General features: G+C 50.8%; 1 protein-coding gene across 1 annotated transcript in view; it reads right to left on the bottom strand.

Moving 5' to 3' along the window:
• Positions 1-895: 895 nt before the first annotated feature.
• Positions 896-17,974, bottom strand: part of LOC128693622 (serine-rich adhesin for platelets-like) — a 59,322-nt gene continuing 42,243 nt past the window's right edge. The window contains exons 3-4 of the mRNA XM_070091069.1: positions 8,579-13,921; positions 896-3,064 (exon numbers count right to left, since the gene is read on the bottom strand). Coding sequence (XP_069947170.1) covers positions 2,716-3,064; positions 8,579-12,801 — 4,572 coding nt within the window. The 5' untranslated portion in view covers positions 12,802-13,921 and the 3' untranslated portion in view covers positions 896-2,715. The remainder of the gene's footprint in view (positions 3,065-8,578; positions 13,922-17,974) is intronic.

The following is a 17,974-nucleotide window of genomic DNA, read 5'->3' as shown; positions in this document are numbered from 1 at the left end:
AGTACCTGGTCACCCAGTGACCTGACACACCAGTACCTGGTTACCCAGTGACCTGACACACCAGTACCTGGTTACCCAGTGACCTGTCACACCAGTACCTGGTTACCCAGTGACCTGACACACCAGTACCTGGTCACCCAGTGACCTGACACACCAGTACCTGGTTACCCAGTGACCTGTCACACCAGTACCTGGTTACCCAGTGACCTGTCACACCAGTACCTGGTTACCCAGTGACCTGACACACCAGTACCTGGTTACCCAGTGACCTGACACACCAGTACCTGGTTACCCAGTGACCTGACACACCAGTACCTGGTTACCCAGTGACCTGTCACACCAGTACCTGGTTACCCAGTGACCTGACACACCAGTACCTGGTCACCCAGTGACCTGACACACCAGTACCTGGTTACCCAGTGACCTGACACACCAGTACCTGGTTACCCAGTGACCTGTCACACCAGTACCTGGTTACCCAGTGACCTGACACACCAGTACCTGGTCACCCAGTGACCTGACACACCAGTACCTGGTTACCCAGTGACCTGTCACACCAGTACCTGGTTACCCAGTGACCTGTCACACCAGTACCTGGTTACCCAGTGACCTGACACACCAGTACCTGGTTACCCAGTGACCTGACACACGAGTACCTGGTTACCCAGTGACCTGACACACCAGTACCTGGTTACCCAGTGACCTGACACACCAGTACCTGGTTACCCAGTGACCTGACACACCAGTACCTGGTTACCCAGTGACCTGACACACCAGTACCTGGTCACCCAGTGACCTGACACACCAGTACCTGGTTACCCAGTGACCTGACACACCAGTACCTGGTTACCCAGTGACCTGACACACCAGTACCTGGTTACCCAGTGACCTGACACACCAGTACCTGGTTACCCAGTGACCTGACACACCAGTACCTGGTTACCCAGTGACCTGACACACCAGTACCTGGTTACCCAGTGACCTGACACACCAGTACCTGGTTACCCAGTGACCTGACACACCAGTACCTGGTCACCCAGTGACCTGACATACCAGTAACTGGTTACCCAGTGACCTGACACACCAGTACCTGGTCACCCAGCGACCTGACACACCAGTACCTGGTTACCCAGTGACCTGACACACCAGTACTTGGTTACCCAGTGACCTGACACACCAGTACCTGGTTACCCAGTGACCTGACACACCAGTACCTGGTCACCCAGTGACCTGACACACCAGTACCTGGTCACCCAGTGACATGACACACCAGTACCTGGTCACCAAGCGTCCTGACACACCAGTACCTGGTTACCCAGTGAGCTGACACACGAGTACCTGGTCACCCAGCGACCTGACACACCAGTACCTGGTTACCGAGTGACCTGACACACCAGTACCTGGTCACCCAGTGACCTGACACACCAGTACCTGGTGACACAGTGACCTGACACACCAGTACCTGGTCACCCAGTGACCTGACACACCAGTACCTGGTGACACAGTGACCTGACACACCAGTACCTGGTGACACAGTGACCTGACATACCAGTAACTGGTCACCCAGTGACCTGACACACCAGTACCTGGTGACACAGTGACCTGACACACCAGTACCTGGTTACCCAGTGACCTGACACACCAGTACCTGGTCACCCAGTGACCTGACACACCAGTACCTGGTCACCCAGTGACCTGACACACCAGTACTTGGTCACCCAGTGACCTGACACACCAGTACCTGGTCACCCAGTGACCTAACACACCAGTACCTGGTCACCCAGCGACCTGACACACCAGTACCTGGTCACCCAGTGACCTGACACACCAGTACCTGGTTACCTAGTGACCTGACACACCAGTACCTGGTTACCCAGTGACCTGACACACCAGTACCTGGTTACCCAGTGACCTGACACACCAGTACCTGGTTACCCAGTGACCTGACACACCAGTACCTGGTTATCCAGTGACCTGACACACCAGTACCTGGTTACCCAGTGACCTGACACACCAGTACCTTGTCACCCAGTGACCTGACACACCAGTACCTGGTTACCCAGTGACCTGACACACCAGTACCTGGTCACCCAGTGACCTGACACACCAGTACCTGGTCACCCAGTGACCTGACACACCAGTACCTGGTTACCCAGTGACCTAACACACCAGTACCTGGTTACCCAGTGACCTGACACACCAGTACCTGGTTACCCAGTGACCTGACACACCAGTACCTGGTTACCCCCCAGTGACCTGACACACCAGTACCTGGTTACCCAGTGACCTGACACACCAGTACCTGGTTACCCAGTGACCTGACACACCAGTACCTGGTTACCCAGTGACCTGACACACCAGTACCTGGTCACCCAGTGACATGACACACCAGTACCTGGTTACCCAGTGACCTGACACACCAGTACCTGGTCACCCAGTGACCTGACACACCAGTACCTGGTCACCTAGTGACCTGACACACCAGTACCTGGTCACCCAGTTACCTGACACACCAGTAACTGGTCACCCAGTGACCTGACACACCAGTATTTGGTCACCCAGTGACCTGACACACCAGTACCTGGTCACCCAGTGACCTGACACACCAGTACCTGGTCACCCAGTGACCTGACACACTAGTACCTGGTCACCCAATGACCTGACACACCAGTACCTGGTTACCCAATGACCTGACACAGACACTATGCTTCTACATCAGAGAATCAGGTCCTCGATGTCTGAGGAATCTGACGATGTAGACGACGAATAAGACGTCGTCGACGACGACGATGACGATGAGTCTGAACCCGTTGACGACGATGACGACGACGACGACGACGACGACGAAGAGGAGCACGACGATTTAGACCCCCCAGATAACGACGTAGAAGATGATGACGACCTGGAGGGGTGAGGCGACGACCTGGAGGGGTGAGGCGACGACCTGGAAGGGTGAGGCGACGACCTGGAGGGGTGAGGCGACGACCTGGATGACGAGGAGGAAGAGTTTTCGTCCCAGTAACCCTGGAGGTGTCGTGTCGTGCGACGTGCGTGTCGTTGCTTCCTGCCAGGGATCTCATGTTAAACATAATGTTAAATAAACCATAAATTAACAGCTAAAATGGCTGAAATATCTTATGTTGTAGCTGGAGCCCTGGTCACCTGCACCAGCTGTTGCTGGAGCCCTGGTCACCTGCACCAGCTGTTGCTGGAGCCCTGGTCACCTGCACCAGCTGTTGCTGGAGCCCTGGTCACCTGCACCAGCTGTTGCTGGAGCCCTGGTCACCTGCACCAGCTGTTGCTGGAGCCCTGGTCACCTGCACCAGCTGTTGCTGGAGCCCTGGTCACCTGCACCAGCTGTTGCTGGAGCCCTGGTCACCTGCACCAGCTGTTGCTGGAGCCCTGGTCACCTGCACCAGCTGTTGCTGTAGCTCTGGTCACCTGCACCAGCTGTTGCTGGAGCCCTGGTCACCTGCACCAGCTGTTGCTGTAGCCCTAGTCACCTGCACCAGCTGTAGCTGGAGCCCTGGTCACCTGCACCAGCTGTTGCTGGAGCCCTGGTCACCTGCACCAGCTGTTGCTGGAACCTTGGTCACCTGCACCAGCTGTTGCTGGAGCCCTGGTCACCTGCACCAGCTGTTGCTGGAGCCCTGGTCACCTGCACCAGCTGTTGCTGGAGCCCTGGTCACCTGCACCAGCTGTTGCTGGAGCCCTGGTCACCTGCACCAGCTGTTGCTGGAGGCGCAGCTGGTTAAATAAAATGCAGAGTGATGGTCACACTGATACACTATTCAGTCCTTATAATAATAATAATAATAATAATAATAATAATAATAATAATAATAATAATAATAATAATAATAATAATAATAATAATAATATTATTATTATTATTATTATTATTATTAGTTACTAGAAGCTTATTACGCTACGTTTCGCTCACCAAGAACTTTATTACGCTACGTTTCGCTCAAAAGGAACTTTATTACGCTACATTTCGCTCACCAGGAACTTTATTACGCTACGTTTCGCTCACCAGGAACTTTATTACGCTACATTTCGCTCACAAGGCACTTTATTACGCTACATTTCACTCACCAGGAACTTTATTACGCTACGTTTCGCTCACCAAGAACTTTATTACGCTACATTTCGCTCACCAGGAACTTTATTACGCTACGTTTCGCTCACCAAGAACTTTATTACGCTACGTTTCGCTCACCAGGAACTTTATTACGCTACATTTCGCTCACAAGGCACTTTATTACGCTACGTTTCGCTCACCAGGAACTTTATTACCGTGCGTGGCGTCCGCGCGCCTGTGCCTGTGCGCCTGTCGGTGCGCTCCAGGCCTGCGCTCCTGCGCGCTCCGTGGCTGCGCCTGCCGGCCTCGGTCCTGTGCGCCATGCCTGTGCGTCTGGCCTGCGCTGCGCTCACCTTCCTGGCTGCCAGGCCTGGCCTGCGCCTGTCGTGCGCCTCCGTCTGCGTTGCCCGTCCCGCGCTCCTGCGCCTGTGCGTCGGTCTGTGCGTCCTGCGCGTCTGGTTCTGCGTGCCTGGTGTGCGCCTGCGCGTCTGCCTGTGCGCCTGTGCGCCTCCGTGCGCGTCTGTCTGTGCGCTCCGTCTGCGGCGCTCCGTGCGTCTGGCCTTCGTGCGCCTGGTCTGCGCCCTGTGCGTCTGGCTTCCGTGCGCTGTGCGTCTGGTGCGCCTCGTGCGCCTGTGTGCGTCTGTGGCCAGTTCTGTCGCCTGCTCAGGCCAGTGCCCTGTCTGCGCAGTCTGCTCCGTGCGTCTGGTCTGTGCGTGTTTGTTTGTGTGTTTGTTTGCATGTTTGTTTGTGTGTGTGTTTGTGTGTTTGTGTGTGGGGCTGTGTGTGGGGGCTGTATGTGGGGGCTGTGTTTGAGGGCTGTGTGTGTGGGGGCTGTATGTGGGGGCTGTGTTTGAGGGCTGTGTGTGGAGGGCTGTGTGTGGGGGCTGTGTTTAAGGGCTGTGTGTGGGGGTTGTATATGGGGGGCTGTGTTTGAGTGCTGTGTGGGGGGGCTGTGTGTGGGGGCTGTGTTTGAGGGCTGTGTGTGGGTAGCTGTGTGTGGGGGCTGTGTTTGAGGGCTGTGTGGGGAGATGTGTGTGGGGGCTGTTTTTGAGGGCTGTGTGCGTGTGTGGGAGCTGTGTGTGGCGGCTGTGTTTGAGGGCTGTGTGGTGGGGCTGTGTGTGGGGGCTGTGTTTGAGGACTGTGTGTGGGGGCTGTGTGTGGGGGCTGTGTTTGAGGGCTGTATGTGGGGGCTGTGTTTGAGTGCTGTGTGCGTGTTTGAGGGCTGTGTGTGGGGGCTGTGTGTGGGGGCTGTGTTTGAGGGCTGTGTGTGGGGGCTGTGTGTGGGGGCTGTGTTTGAGGGCTGTGTGTGGGGGGCTGTATGTGGGGGGCTGTGTTTGAGTGCTGTGTGCGTGTGTGGGGGCTGTGTGTGGGGGCTGTGTGTATGGGGGCTGTGTGTATGGGGCTGTGTTTGAGGGCTGTATGTGGGGGGCTGGGTTTGAGTGCTGTGTGCGTGTGTGGGGGCTGTGTGTGTGGGGGGGCTGTGTGTATGGGGGCTGTGTGTATGGGGCTGTGTGTGTGTGTGGGGTCTGTGTGTGGGGGGCTGTGTTTGAGGGATGTGTGTGGGGGGCTGTGAGTGGGGGCTGTGTTTGAGGGTTGTGTGCGTGTGTGGGAGCTGTGTGTGGGGGGCTGTGTGTATGGGGGCTGCGTGTATGGGGGCTGTGTGTATGGGGGCTGTGTGTGTGTGGAGTTTGTGTGTGGGGGGGGCTGTGTTTGAGGGCTGTGTGTGGGGGCTGTGTTTGAGAACTATGTGCGTGTGTGGAGGGCTGTGTGTGGGGGCTGTGTGTATGGGGGCTGTGTGCATGGGGGCTGTGTGTATGGGGCTGTGTGTGTGTGTGGGGTCTGTGTGTGGGGGCTGTGTTTGTGGGCTGTGTGGGGGGGCTGTGTTTGAGTGCTGTGTGCGTGTGTGGGGGCTGTGTGTGGGGGGCTGTGTTTGAGTGCTGTGTGCGTGTGTGGGGGCTGTGTGTGGGGGGACTGTGTGTATGGGGGCTGTGTGTATGGGGCTGTGTTTGAGGGCTGTATGTGGGGGGCTGTGTTTGAGTGCTGTGTGCGTGTGTGGGGGCTGTGTGTGTGGGGGGCTTTGTGTATGGGGGCTGTGTGTACGGGGGCTGTGTGTATGGGGGCTGTGTGTGTGTGTGTGTGAGGTCTGTGTGTGGGGGCTGTGTTTGAGGGATGTGTGTGGGGGCTGTGTGTGGGGGCTGTGTTTGAGGGTTGTGTGCGTGTGTGGGAGCTGTGTGTGGGGGAGCTGTGTGTATGGGGGCTGTGTGTATGGGGACTGTGTGTGTGTGGAGTTTGTGTGGGGGGGCTGTGTTTGAGGGCTGTGTGTGGGGGCTGTGTTTGAGGACTGTGTGCGTGTGTGGGGGCCTGTGTGTGGGGGCTGTGTGTATGGGGGCTGTGTGCATGGGGCTGTGTGTATGAGGCTGTGTGTGTGTGTGGGGTCTGTATGTGGGGGGCTGTGTTTGAGGGATGTGTGTGGGGGGTTGTGTTTGAGTGCTGTGTGCGTGTGTGGGGGCTGTGTGAGGGGGGCTGTATGTGGGGGCTGTGTTTGAGGGCTGTGTGTGGGGGCTGTGTGTGGGGGATGTGTGTATGGGGGCTATGTGTGTGGGGTCTGTGCATATAGGGGGGCTGTGTGCATAGGGGGCTGTGTGTATAGGGGGCTGTGTGTATAGGGGACTGTGTGTATAGGGGACTGTGTGTATAGGGGGCTGTGTGTATAGGGGGCTGTGTGTATGGGGGCTGTGTGCATGGGGGATGTGTGTATGGGGGTTGTGCGTGTGTGGGGTCTGTGTGTGGGGGGCTGTGTTTGAGAGCTGTGTGTGGGGGCTGTGTGTGGGGGCTGTGTATGGGGACTGTGTGTGTGGGGTCTGTGCATATAGGGGGGATGTGTGTATAGGGGGCTGTGTGTATAGGGGGCTGTGTGTATAGGGAACTGTGTGTGTTTGCTGTGTTTGAGGGCTGTGTGTGGGGGCTGTGTGTGGGGGCTGTGTGTATGGGGGCTGTGTGTATAGGGGGCTGTGTGTATAGGGGGCTGTGTGTATAGGGGGCTGTGTGTATAGGGGGCTTTGTGTATAGGGGGCTGTGTGTATAGAGGGCTGTGTGTATAGGGGGCTGTGTGTATAGGGGACTGTGTGTGTTGGCTGTGTTTGAGGGCTGTGTGTAGGGGCTGTGTTTGGGGGCTGTGTGTATGGGGGCTGTGTGTATAGGGGGCTGTGTGTATAGGGGGCTGTGTATATAGGGGGCTGTGTGTGTGTGTACCCTCTCTCTCTCTCTCTCTTTCTCTCTCTCTTTCTCTCTGTGTATCTCAATCCCTCTGTCTGTCTGTCTGTCTGTCTGTCTTTCTGTCTATCTCTCTCTCTCTCTCCCTCTCATTTCAATTTCAGTATTCCTGTCTCTGCATTTCTTTTTCTTTCTCCCTCTCTTTGTGTCTCTCCATTTATTTCTCCCTCTTCTCCCTTTCTCTCTGTGTGACTTTGTCTCCCCCTGCCTCTCTCCTCTTCGTCCTCGTTGTCCTTTTCCTCTTCTCAGTGTCTCTCTGACTCGCCTTCACCTGGCGAATGGGGAGAGAGCCATCTGCTTTACTACCCTCGCCTCTCACCTATATAATAGTCCCTCAACCCTGTAGCAGTGCAGTTATTCTCAACAGTCAGCATCTCTGTAACCTCGCAAGTTACTCTGCCATCTGTCTTTCCCATATATTCTTCCTCTTCCTCCCACTCTCTTCTTTTCTTCCCCTCCCTCTCTTCCCCTCCCTCTCCCTCTCTTCCCCTCCCTCTCTTCCCCTCCCTCTCTTCCCCTCCCTCTCTTCCCCTCGCCCTCCATCCGTCACACACAGCAGCTTGTTACCTGTGACTTCAAGATAACAAGATTTTACCTCAACAAATCTCCAATGTTGCCGTGACCAAGATGCTCCTCCCGCACTTAAACTACCTTCTTTATATATATAAATATATATATATCTATATATATATATATATATATATATATATATATATATATATATATATATATATATATATATATATATATATATATTTATATATATATATCGTGTCGAATAGGTAAAACTTGAGATTTTGGCTCAAATAGCGACCCTCTTCTTGCCGAATAAGGCAAGCGAAAATTTGTGTATGGAGTAATTTCGCGAATCTAGCGAAAAAAAATATTTCATTGTTTGTTTATTATTAAATTACTTTAAACTTATTTCAAATATATTTTGTTGGATTAGACTAAATTAAATTGTGCTTGTTATGATAAGGTTAGGTCAGTTTTCTAAGGTTCTTTTGGTACAAAATTATTATTTTTTTACATTAACATAAATGAAAAAATATATCATTAAACGTATAAGAGAAAATTTAAAAAAAAAATTAATTTTTAATAAGTTCTTGCTAATTGACCAATTTTACCTATTCGGCACGACATGTATATAATGCAAATAAAAAATGCTTGTCCTAATTGTTTATTTTAAGAGTAGAGAGGAGGTGAGAGCAGGTTAGTTACCTGCTGGTTCCTGTTGGTGGTGGTGGCGGCGCTCTAATTTCAGCATTGGTGGCGGCTTCCCTTATAGTGACGGCGGTGGCGGTGGCGGTGGAAATGGAAGGTTGTGTCCTGGTGGTGGCATCATCTGGGGTGGTAGGGGTAGCTGCGGTGTCAACGAGAGGTTGGTATGGCACTAGAGAACTACAGTGGTTGGAGTGCCTGCCCTCCCCGCTTCCTTCCTGTCTGCTGAAGAAGGCACCGAAGGACTCATGCCTCGGGGAACTCAACAAGATCCTTGGACTGGCGCTGGAGTCCTTCGCCGGATGCTGTGCCTTCTTCAGCGACTTCCGGGGGGATCTGTACGATTTTTCGTTAACTTTCTTTAATTTGTGTGGATGTATGGTGGGTCTCCTCTCCGTGTGCAACCTTAGCTGGTCAGAAATACCATGGCTGAGGCTGGTGGCTACCTTGGTGTGTTGGTGGTGATGATGGTAGTGGTGGTGGTGATCCTCGGGTAATCCAGGAACTATTACGTGTTTCCTAAGCCTGGGGCTCTCTTGTAAATAGTGCTCCTTGATGCTACCTGAAGAGGGTCTCCCAGGTAAACAGGATGATGTATTCCCGCTCTCCATCACACACAAACTACTTTTTTGCTCTCCTGTATCTAAGTTTTTGTCCTGTAGATGAAGTAAGCTGCTGGAGACTTGTTTCCTTGTGTTGCCTAAACTAGTTTTGGTTTTCACTTTGCTGGCAAATTTATCAGGGATACAGAGATTGGCTTCCTCAGTCTCCCGGACAGGTGAGAACAACGGCCTGCAGCAGGTAGCATCTAGTGGCTGGTAGTCAGTCAGGGGACCGATGAGACTCAGCTTCCTGAAGACGGGTCGAGTTTTCACGCTAGAAAAGAGTTCTTCAGTCGGAAGTGATTGTTTTCTAGACGAGAATGTAGTGTGAGCACAGTGGTCGTGGTGTTGGTGGTGAGAGGTCAACTTTCTATCATCTTTTACTGATCTCTCAGTAAGTGATTTATCATCGTTAGTAGATGCTGATAAACCAAGTGAGTCATCAACCGCACCTGTGCTTCTCTGGCTGTATTTGGCATCATCATCTTGTTCAGTAGCAGCTTTCGTAAATGTATTATTTGTTTCATTCACATCAGAGCTCTCCACATTGCTTGCTTGTTCACTGGGGAGCGGATGACTATTTAAGGCAACATTGTTGGCGTCAGATATATGAGACAATTTAAGTATGTCTTCAGCACCTGCTTCACTGTCGTGAGTGTGTGAAATACTTCTTGATGTAATCCTCAGATAGTCAGAAATGAGTGCGTCTGTTTCACTAAATCTTTTCTTATATTCCACATACTCATCTCTGTCAAAATTATCGATTTTGACATTTAACACCGCGTCAAGAGCCTCGCCGGGTTTGGGGATGACAATCTTATCGAGGTTGCTTCCCCGTCTTTCACTCAGACGGGCATTTCTACTTTCCAGGGCGCCTTCTCTTAGAGCCTCTTCATCCTCCGTAGCCAGAGGCTCGATTATACCAACTTTTATCTCATCTGTTTCCAGTTTGTGGCCCAACAACGCTATGGGGAAAGCAGCAAGCGGCTCCGTCTTGGTTGTAGAAGGCGTTAGTGATTCAGTACTGACCGTGGGAAGAGAAGGTAGAGTTTCCTTCCTGGCTGTTAAACGAGATGGTAATTGTTCTGTTTTAGCTGTTGAACGAGATGGTAATTGTTCTGTCCTGGATGTGGAACGAGATGGTAATTGTTCCATCTTGGATGTGGAACGAGATGGCAATTGTTCCATCTTGGATGTGGAACGAGATGGCAATTGTTCCATCTTGGATGTAGAACGAGATGGCAATTGTTCCATCTTGGATGTGGAACGAGATGGCAATTGTTTCATCTTGGATGTGGAACGAGATGGCAATTGTTCCATCTTGGATGTGGAACGAGGTGGTAATTGTTCCATCTTGGATGTAGAACGAGATGGTAATTGTTCCATCTTGGATGTAGAACGAGATGGTAATTGTTCCATCTTGGATGTGGAACGAGATGGCAATTGTTCCATCTTGGATGTGGAACGAGATGGTAATTGTTCCGTCTTGGCTGTTGAACGACATGGTAATTGTTCTGTCTTGGATGTGGAACGACATGGTAATTGTTCCGTCTTGGATACAGAACGAGGTGGATGTAGTTCTGTCACTATTGTGGAATGAGATTGTGGCAGTAGCCCCATCGTGGTTGTAGAACAAGACGTTAATCGCTCCATCTTGGCTGTTGAACCAGGCAGTAGAATTTCCGTCCTGGCTGTAGGACAAGATGAAAGTGACTCTGTCCAGGCTGTGGGTCGTGGCGATGGTGTCTGTGTCTTTGCTGAGGCATTAGATGCTGGTGTCTGCGTCCTGGCTATGGGATGCTGGGGCAGAGGCTCCGTCCTTGGCTTCCTGTTCGGTTTACGAAGAACAAAGTCTGCCTCGCGAGCATTGATATTCTGGTAGACCTCTGAGTTGCTTCCATAAGGTGCTGGATAGAGCAGTTCCTCATGGAGGTCGCCAGGACTGAAGAGCCTTTGTGTATATGCGTCCTGTGTTGGGGTCAGGAAGCTGAACCAATCCTGGGAGATCACTCTCGGATCCTTTCTCTTGGCATCTGATGTTTTGACTGATCTTGACATCGTGGTTGTGTCTGGTAAAGTTCCACGAGCGCCTCCCAACGCGAGAGAATCAACGCATTCAGGAAATTGAGGTTTAGAGAGTTCATTGATGGTATTTGAAGACTCGATACCAATACCAAGGGTAGTTGAAGGTGGCCTTAGACTCTGGTCCTGGAAATGGAACGGGAGATTTTCTTGCGATAGTCGGTTGGGTATTTGGGAGTGTCTGTTGTGGGAGCTGACAATGCTGGAGCCTCGCGTGACAGTGTCTTGAGAACTGGTTCTATCAGTCTCGTGGTGAAGGCTCTGACAGGAAACATTGTCTCTGGACACGGAACCTGTGTTGAAATCTGGTAAAGCAAAAGCTCTTGAAATAATCCCAAGGTCAATGGAGTATTTCCTGTTGGAGCTCTCGTGTTCAAATAAGGGGTTGAGCACACCCAGTGAGCCTCTCTGTGACCACCTGGTGGCGCAGGCGTGACTCGTACCAGGGTTCACGCATGCGCATTCCCCAGGGGGAAAGGTCATGAGGTCACAAGTGGTGGTCATTATGCCACCAGAAGTAGGCTGACTCCTCACCACCTCAGGATTTGTGTACCTTCTGGCAGGAAGACCTCGGGAACAGGACTCAGGGAAGGAAGGAACTTTAGAAGCACTAAGAGAGTTCGAAATACCATAAGAATTAGAAGTTTTGCAGTGTCCCACAGTTTCCGTGTTTTGTGGTATGCTGAAGGGCTTAATATTGACCTTATTCTCGGCCTCCAAGTAAGAGGGGGTGAGGGAGAGGGTGCCACTTAGCATAGGATCGCCCTCAGGCAAACTGAAGGGACCGCTGCTGTTGACACCATTACTGATCCTGTCTACGACGCCGCAAGAGGCCGAAAAAGATCCGCATTGAAATGGAGTGCCACAAGATGCCAGGAGAGACGAGTCAAGGAACTGAAAGTTGAACGCTGCTGGTTGATGCTCTTGTGAGCAGTGGGGCGGCTGGCCGGTCCTTGTCACATCCCAGTGAACCGTCCCTCGACCCTTGTGTTCATGGTTCATCAGTCGGTCCGACTGTAAGTTTAGCCGAGACATGTCCGGTTTCTCAGCTACGTACGTTATCATTTTCTCTGTTTGGTCACACTTGCCGCTTTGATTACATTCACTACAAGATGGAGAAAGACAAACGCACCTCTTCTGGTTCCCGCCAACAGAGGGCGTGTGTTCCAAGGGCTGTTTAACGTTATAGTTGTGACCTAGTGCTGGGTCACGTTCCCCGGCAGCCCCAGAGGGTTGACAGGTCTCTTGACTAGGCTCTCGTTCAGCCTCACAGGCTCTAGGAGGAGATTTCAAGAGATCAAACTTAGTCAGTTCCCCGCCATTTCCAGACTCCGGTGACAACTCAGCGAGGCGCTGGAGAGCTCTAAGGTGGGTCTGGGTGGTAGGAACCGTCGCACTAGTGGGCATCTGCGGTGATGTGGGTCCCGGTAGGCAAGATGAGGTGGGTCCTGGTGGGCAAGACACGGATGTAGGTCCCGGTGGACAAGATGAGGTGGGTCCTGGTGGGCAGGACACGGAGGTGGGTTCTGGGACGTGCATCACGACCGTCACACCAAGATGGGTAGTCACATTCTGTACCTTGACTATGAACACCTCAGGAATAGCATTGCCCAATGCAGTGTATATGCACTTCTCCGTGTATATCTCTCAGTGTATGTACACTGAAAGTTTAATTCCTCTATTAAGATTTAAAGTATCATTAACTAGTGGTGTGTATGGAATATGCAGCGTTAATGTCCCTGGAATACTGGAAAGGGTTTAACTAGGTCTAACATACCAACTGCCCAAATACCACACTCTTTATTCTGCCGTGATGTAATCGGATGGTAAGCCACTTTTCTGAAGGCGTCACTGTTGCATAGCACCTCTATACCCCCCTCTTAATGCAGCTACTCTCTTATCACATATATTTAGCTAGGTTCCAGTCAATCACACTTACTAGCTCTGAACTAATTCTCACATTAACTCGGTATTTCAGTTCGTCAGCAGAGACTTAAATGTGTTAGGTGAACCACACCTTCACCTGGGTGCTAACAGGTCACCCCTTCACCAAGCCGTTAATAAACCACCCCCTTCAAGTGACCGCTAATGGACCACCCTCTCACAAAGCTGCAAATGGATCACTAGAGGTTTATGAACCGACTCCTTCACTAGTCTTAGCTGATCTCATCACCAGCGTCCAGAGTCTTGCTTCCTGTTTGAAATCCTTCGCGCACTTCACCTACAGCAAGAGAGCTTGAGTAAGCCTCTTCAGGAGACTCTAAGTATTCCTCTCAGTGAGATTCAGCAATGAGGTTTCTGCTAGACATGTCTTAGAAATTTAAACCCCAGGAAGAAACCTTGCCTCACTTAGTTTCTTTTATATGTCTTTCTAGGAGAATTTCGTGATACTTTAATTTGTTATTAAATTAAAAGTTTAAAGAATGCTGCAGTTCCTTTGCGGTTGTAAACATTGAGGACCAGCTAGTGTGTCGCTCCCGCGGTGCTGCAAGCTACACGGGGTTCCAACAACTCCAGCGGTGCTACAGCTCCCTGGGGCATCCGACACCACACCTCCAGCGGTGCTTAGAGCTTCCAGGAGCTCTGGATCAACTTGACATCTTCAGAAGAATGCACGGGTTGTTGCAACAGCAGGGGGAAACACCGGCTCTACCAACACCTGCAACAGTGAAAATATCTGAGTGACTGTTACTGAAACACTGTACACAACCTCTCACGAACCTGACTCATGAGTCACACTGTACACAACCTCTCACAAACCTGACTCATGAGTCATACTGTACACAACCTCTCACAAACCTGACTCATGAGTCATACTGTACACAACCTCTCACAAACCTGACTCATAAGTCACACTGTACACAACCTCTCACAAACCTGACTCATGAGTCATACTGTACACAACCTCTCACAAACCTGACTCATGAGTCACATTGTACACAACCTCTCACAAACCTGACTCATGAGTCACACTACACAACCTCTCACAAACCTGACTCATGAGTCACACTGTACACAACCTCTGACAAACCTGACTCATGAGTCACACTACACAACCTCTGACAAACCTGACTCATGAGTCACACTACACAACCTCTGACAAACCTGACTCATGAGTCACATAAGTCAATACATAATATAAAAACGTGATGGTATAACATCCTCCTCTACTGGTACAGCTCCCAGATAATTATACTGACTAAAGTAACTTTACTGTGTACACTCCTAACACAACACTGAGACAGAGAGCATCCTGTGTGAGAGAGAGACAGAGAGAGAGAGAGAGAGAGAGAGAGAGAGAGAGAGAGAGAGAGAGAGAGAGAGAGAGAGAGAGAGGCAGACAGACAGACAGAGATTTAATCAGTAATTTATCAAAACATCAATAAGTGCCATCCAGGTGTAGGCGACTCCAGAAGTGCCATCCAGGTGTAGGCGACTCCAGAAGTGCCATCCAGGCGTAGGCGACTCCAGAAGTGCCATCCAGGTGTAGGCGACTCCAGAAGTGCCATCCAGGTGTAGGCGACTCCAGAAGTGCCATCCAGGTGTAGGCGACTCCAGAAGTGCCATCCAGGTGTAGGCGACTCCAGAAGTGCCATCCAGGTGTAGGCGACTCCAGAAGTGCCATCCAGGTGTAGGCGACTCCAGAAGTGCCATCCAGGTGTAGGCGACTCCAGAAGTGCCATCCAGGTGTAGGCGACTCCAGAAGTGCCATCCAGGTGTAGGCGACTCCAGAAGTGCCATCCAGGTGTAGGCGACTCCAGAAGTGCCATCCAGGTGTAGGCGACTCCAGAAGTGCCATCCAGGTGTAGGCGACTCCAGAAGTGCCATCCAGGTGTGTGAGACACTATAGGTGCCATATAGGTGAAGCTGGTACTAGAATGACTTAATTAATTCATCAGCACTCAGAGTTGTGAGTGCCACATTGAGTCAGTGTGGCACTGGCAGCTAAACAACCTCTTGCAGTATTCATCAAGGAAGCAATCACGCAAGAAGCTCCAAAGTATTGCATTTTAATCTTGATATTAATTAAAATAAGTTTAGCTGTCTGGTCAGGTAGACTGAAGCTCTTGAACCCGGACACTCTCCTTCTCTCATATTGGACAGGACGGGATTTTACCTAGTGTATTAAGAGATTGTGTGTGTGTGTGTGTGTGTGTGTGTGTGTGTGTGTGTGTGTGTGTGTGTGTGTGTGTGTACTCACCTAGTTGTACTCACCTAGTTGAGGTTGCGGGGGTCGAGTCCGAGCTCCTGGCCCCGCCTCTTCACTGATCGCTACTAGGTCACTCTCCCTGAGCCGTGAGCTTTATCATACCTCTGCTTAAAGCTATGTATGGATCCTGCCTCCACTACATCGCTTCCCAAACTATTCCACTTACTGACTACTCTGTGGCTGAAGAAATGCTTCCTAACATCCCTGTGATTCATCTGTGTTTTCAACTTCCAACTGTGTCCCCTTGTTACTGTGTCCAATCTCTGGAACATCCTGTCTTTGTCCACCTCGTCAATTCCTCTCAGTATTTTGTATGTCGTTATCATGTCATCCCTATCTCTCCTGTCCTCCAGTGTCGTCAGGTTGATTTCCCTTAACCTCTCCTCGTAGGACATACCTCTTAGCTCTGGGACTAGTCTTGTTATAAACCTTTGCACTTTCTCTAGTTTCTTTACGTGCTTGGCTAGGTGTGGGTTCCAAACTGGTGCCGCATACTCCAATATGGGCCTAACGTACACGGTGTACAGGGTCCTGAACGATTCCTTATTAAGATGTCGGAATGCTGTTCTGAGCTTTGCTAGGCGCCCATATGCTGCAGCAGTTATTTGATTGATGTGCGCTTCAGGAGATGTGCCTGGTGTTATACTCACCCCAAGATCTTTTTCCTTGAGTGAGGTTTGTAGTCTCTGGCCACCTAGACTGTACTCCGTCTGCGGTCTTCTTTGCCCTTCCCCAATCTTCATGACTTTGCACTTGGTGGGATTGAACTCCAGGAGCCAATTGCTGGACCAGGTCTGCAGCCTGTCCAGATCCCTTTGTAGTTCTGGCTGGACTTCGATCGAGTGAATTCTTCTCATCAACTTCACGTCATCTGCAAACAGGGACACCTCAGAGTCTATTCCTTCCGTCATGTCGTTCACAAATACCAGAAACAGCACTGGTCCTAGGACTGACCCCTGTGGGACCCCGCTGGTCACAGGTGCCCACTCTGACACCTCGTGTGTGTGTTTGTGTGTGTGTGTGTGTGTGTGTGTGTGTGTGTGTGTGTGTGTGTGTGTGTGTGTGTGTGTGTGTGTGTGTGTGTGTGTGTGTGTGTGTATGTGTGTGTGTATGTGTACTCACCTATTTGTACTCACCTATTTGTACTCACCTATTTGTGGTTGCAGGGGTCGAGTCTTAGCTCCTGGCCCCGCCTCTTCACCGGTTGCTACTGGGCCCTCTTTATTGACTCTGTTACCTACATCAGCTCATTTGCTCCATGAGCTTTATCAAACCTCATCTTAAAACTGTGTATGTATGTTCCTGCCTCCATAAAAGCTACGTCATTTTCTAGGCTATTCTCTGCTGACTGGATGGGTCCTTACAACTCTATGACTGAAGAAATACTTCCTAATATCTCTCTGACTCATTTGTGTCTTCAACTTCCAAGTGTGGCCTCTTGCGTTTCTGTGTCCCATCTCCCTGGAACATCCTGGCTTTGTCCACCTTGTCTATTCCACGCAGAATTTTATATGTCGTTATCATGTCTCCCCTGACCCTCCTGTCCTCCAGTGTCGTCAGGCCGATTTCCCTTAATCTTTCTTCATAGGACATTCCCCTTAGCTCTGGAACTAACCTTGTCGCAAACCTTTGTACTTTCTCTAGTTTCTTGACGTGCTTTATCAAGTGCGGGTTCCAAACAGGTGCTGCATACTCCAGTATGGGCCTGACATACACGGTGTACAGTGTCTTGAACGATTCCTTACTAAGGTATCGGAATGCTGTTCTCAGGTTTGCCAGGCGCCCATACGCTGCAGCAGTTATCTGATTGATTTGTGCTTCCTGAGACATGCTCGGTGTTATACTCACCCCAAGATCTTTCTCCTTGAGTGAGGTTTGCAGTCTTTGGCCACCTAGCCTATACTCTGTGTGTGGTCTTCTGTGCCCTTCCCCTATCTTCATGACTTTGCATTTGGCAGGATTAAATTCGAGAAGCCATTTGCTGGACCAGGTGTCCAGTCTGTCCAGGTCTCTTTGAAGTCCTGCCTGGTCCTCATCAGATTTAATTCCCCTCATTAACTTCACATCATCTGCAAACAGGGACACTTCTGAGTCTAACCCTTCCATCATGTCGTTCACATATACCAAAAATAGCACTGGTCCTAGGACCGACCCCTGTGGGACCCCGCTCGTCACAGGTGCCCACTGTGATACATCATTACGTACCATGACTCTTTGTTGCCTCCCTGTCAGGTATTCTCTGATCCATTGCAGTGCCCTTCCTGTTATATGCGCCTGATGCTCTAGCTTCTGCACTAATCTCTTGTGAGGAACTGTGTCAAAGGCCTTCTTGCAGTCCAAGAAGATGCAATCAACCCACCCCTCTCTCTCGTGTCTTACTTCTGTTATTTTATCATAAAACTCCAGAAGGTTTGTGACACAGGATTTGCCTTCCATGAATCCGTGCTGGTTGGCATTTATACTCTTGTGTGTGTGTGTGAACTTAGGTCACATTCAGGTCCT

This window comes from Cherax quadricarinatus, chromosome 34, assembly GCF_038502225.1.
Source record: "Cherax quadricarinatus isolate ZL_2023a chromosome 34, ASM3850222v1, whole genome shotgun sequence".
In the NCBI taxonomy this organism is placed as follows: Eukaryota; Metazoa; Arthropoda; class Malacostraca; order Decapoda; family Parastacidae; genus Cherax; species Cherax quadricarinatus.
Note: the sequence above shows the minus strand (reverse complement) of the source record. Positions and strands in the feature narration are given on the sequence as shown.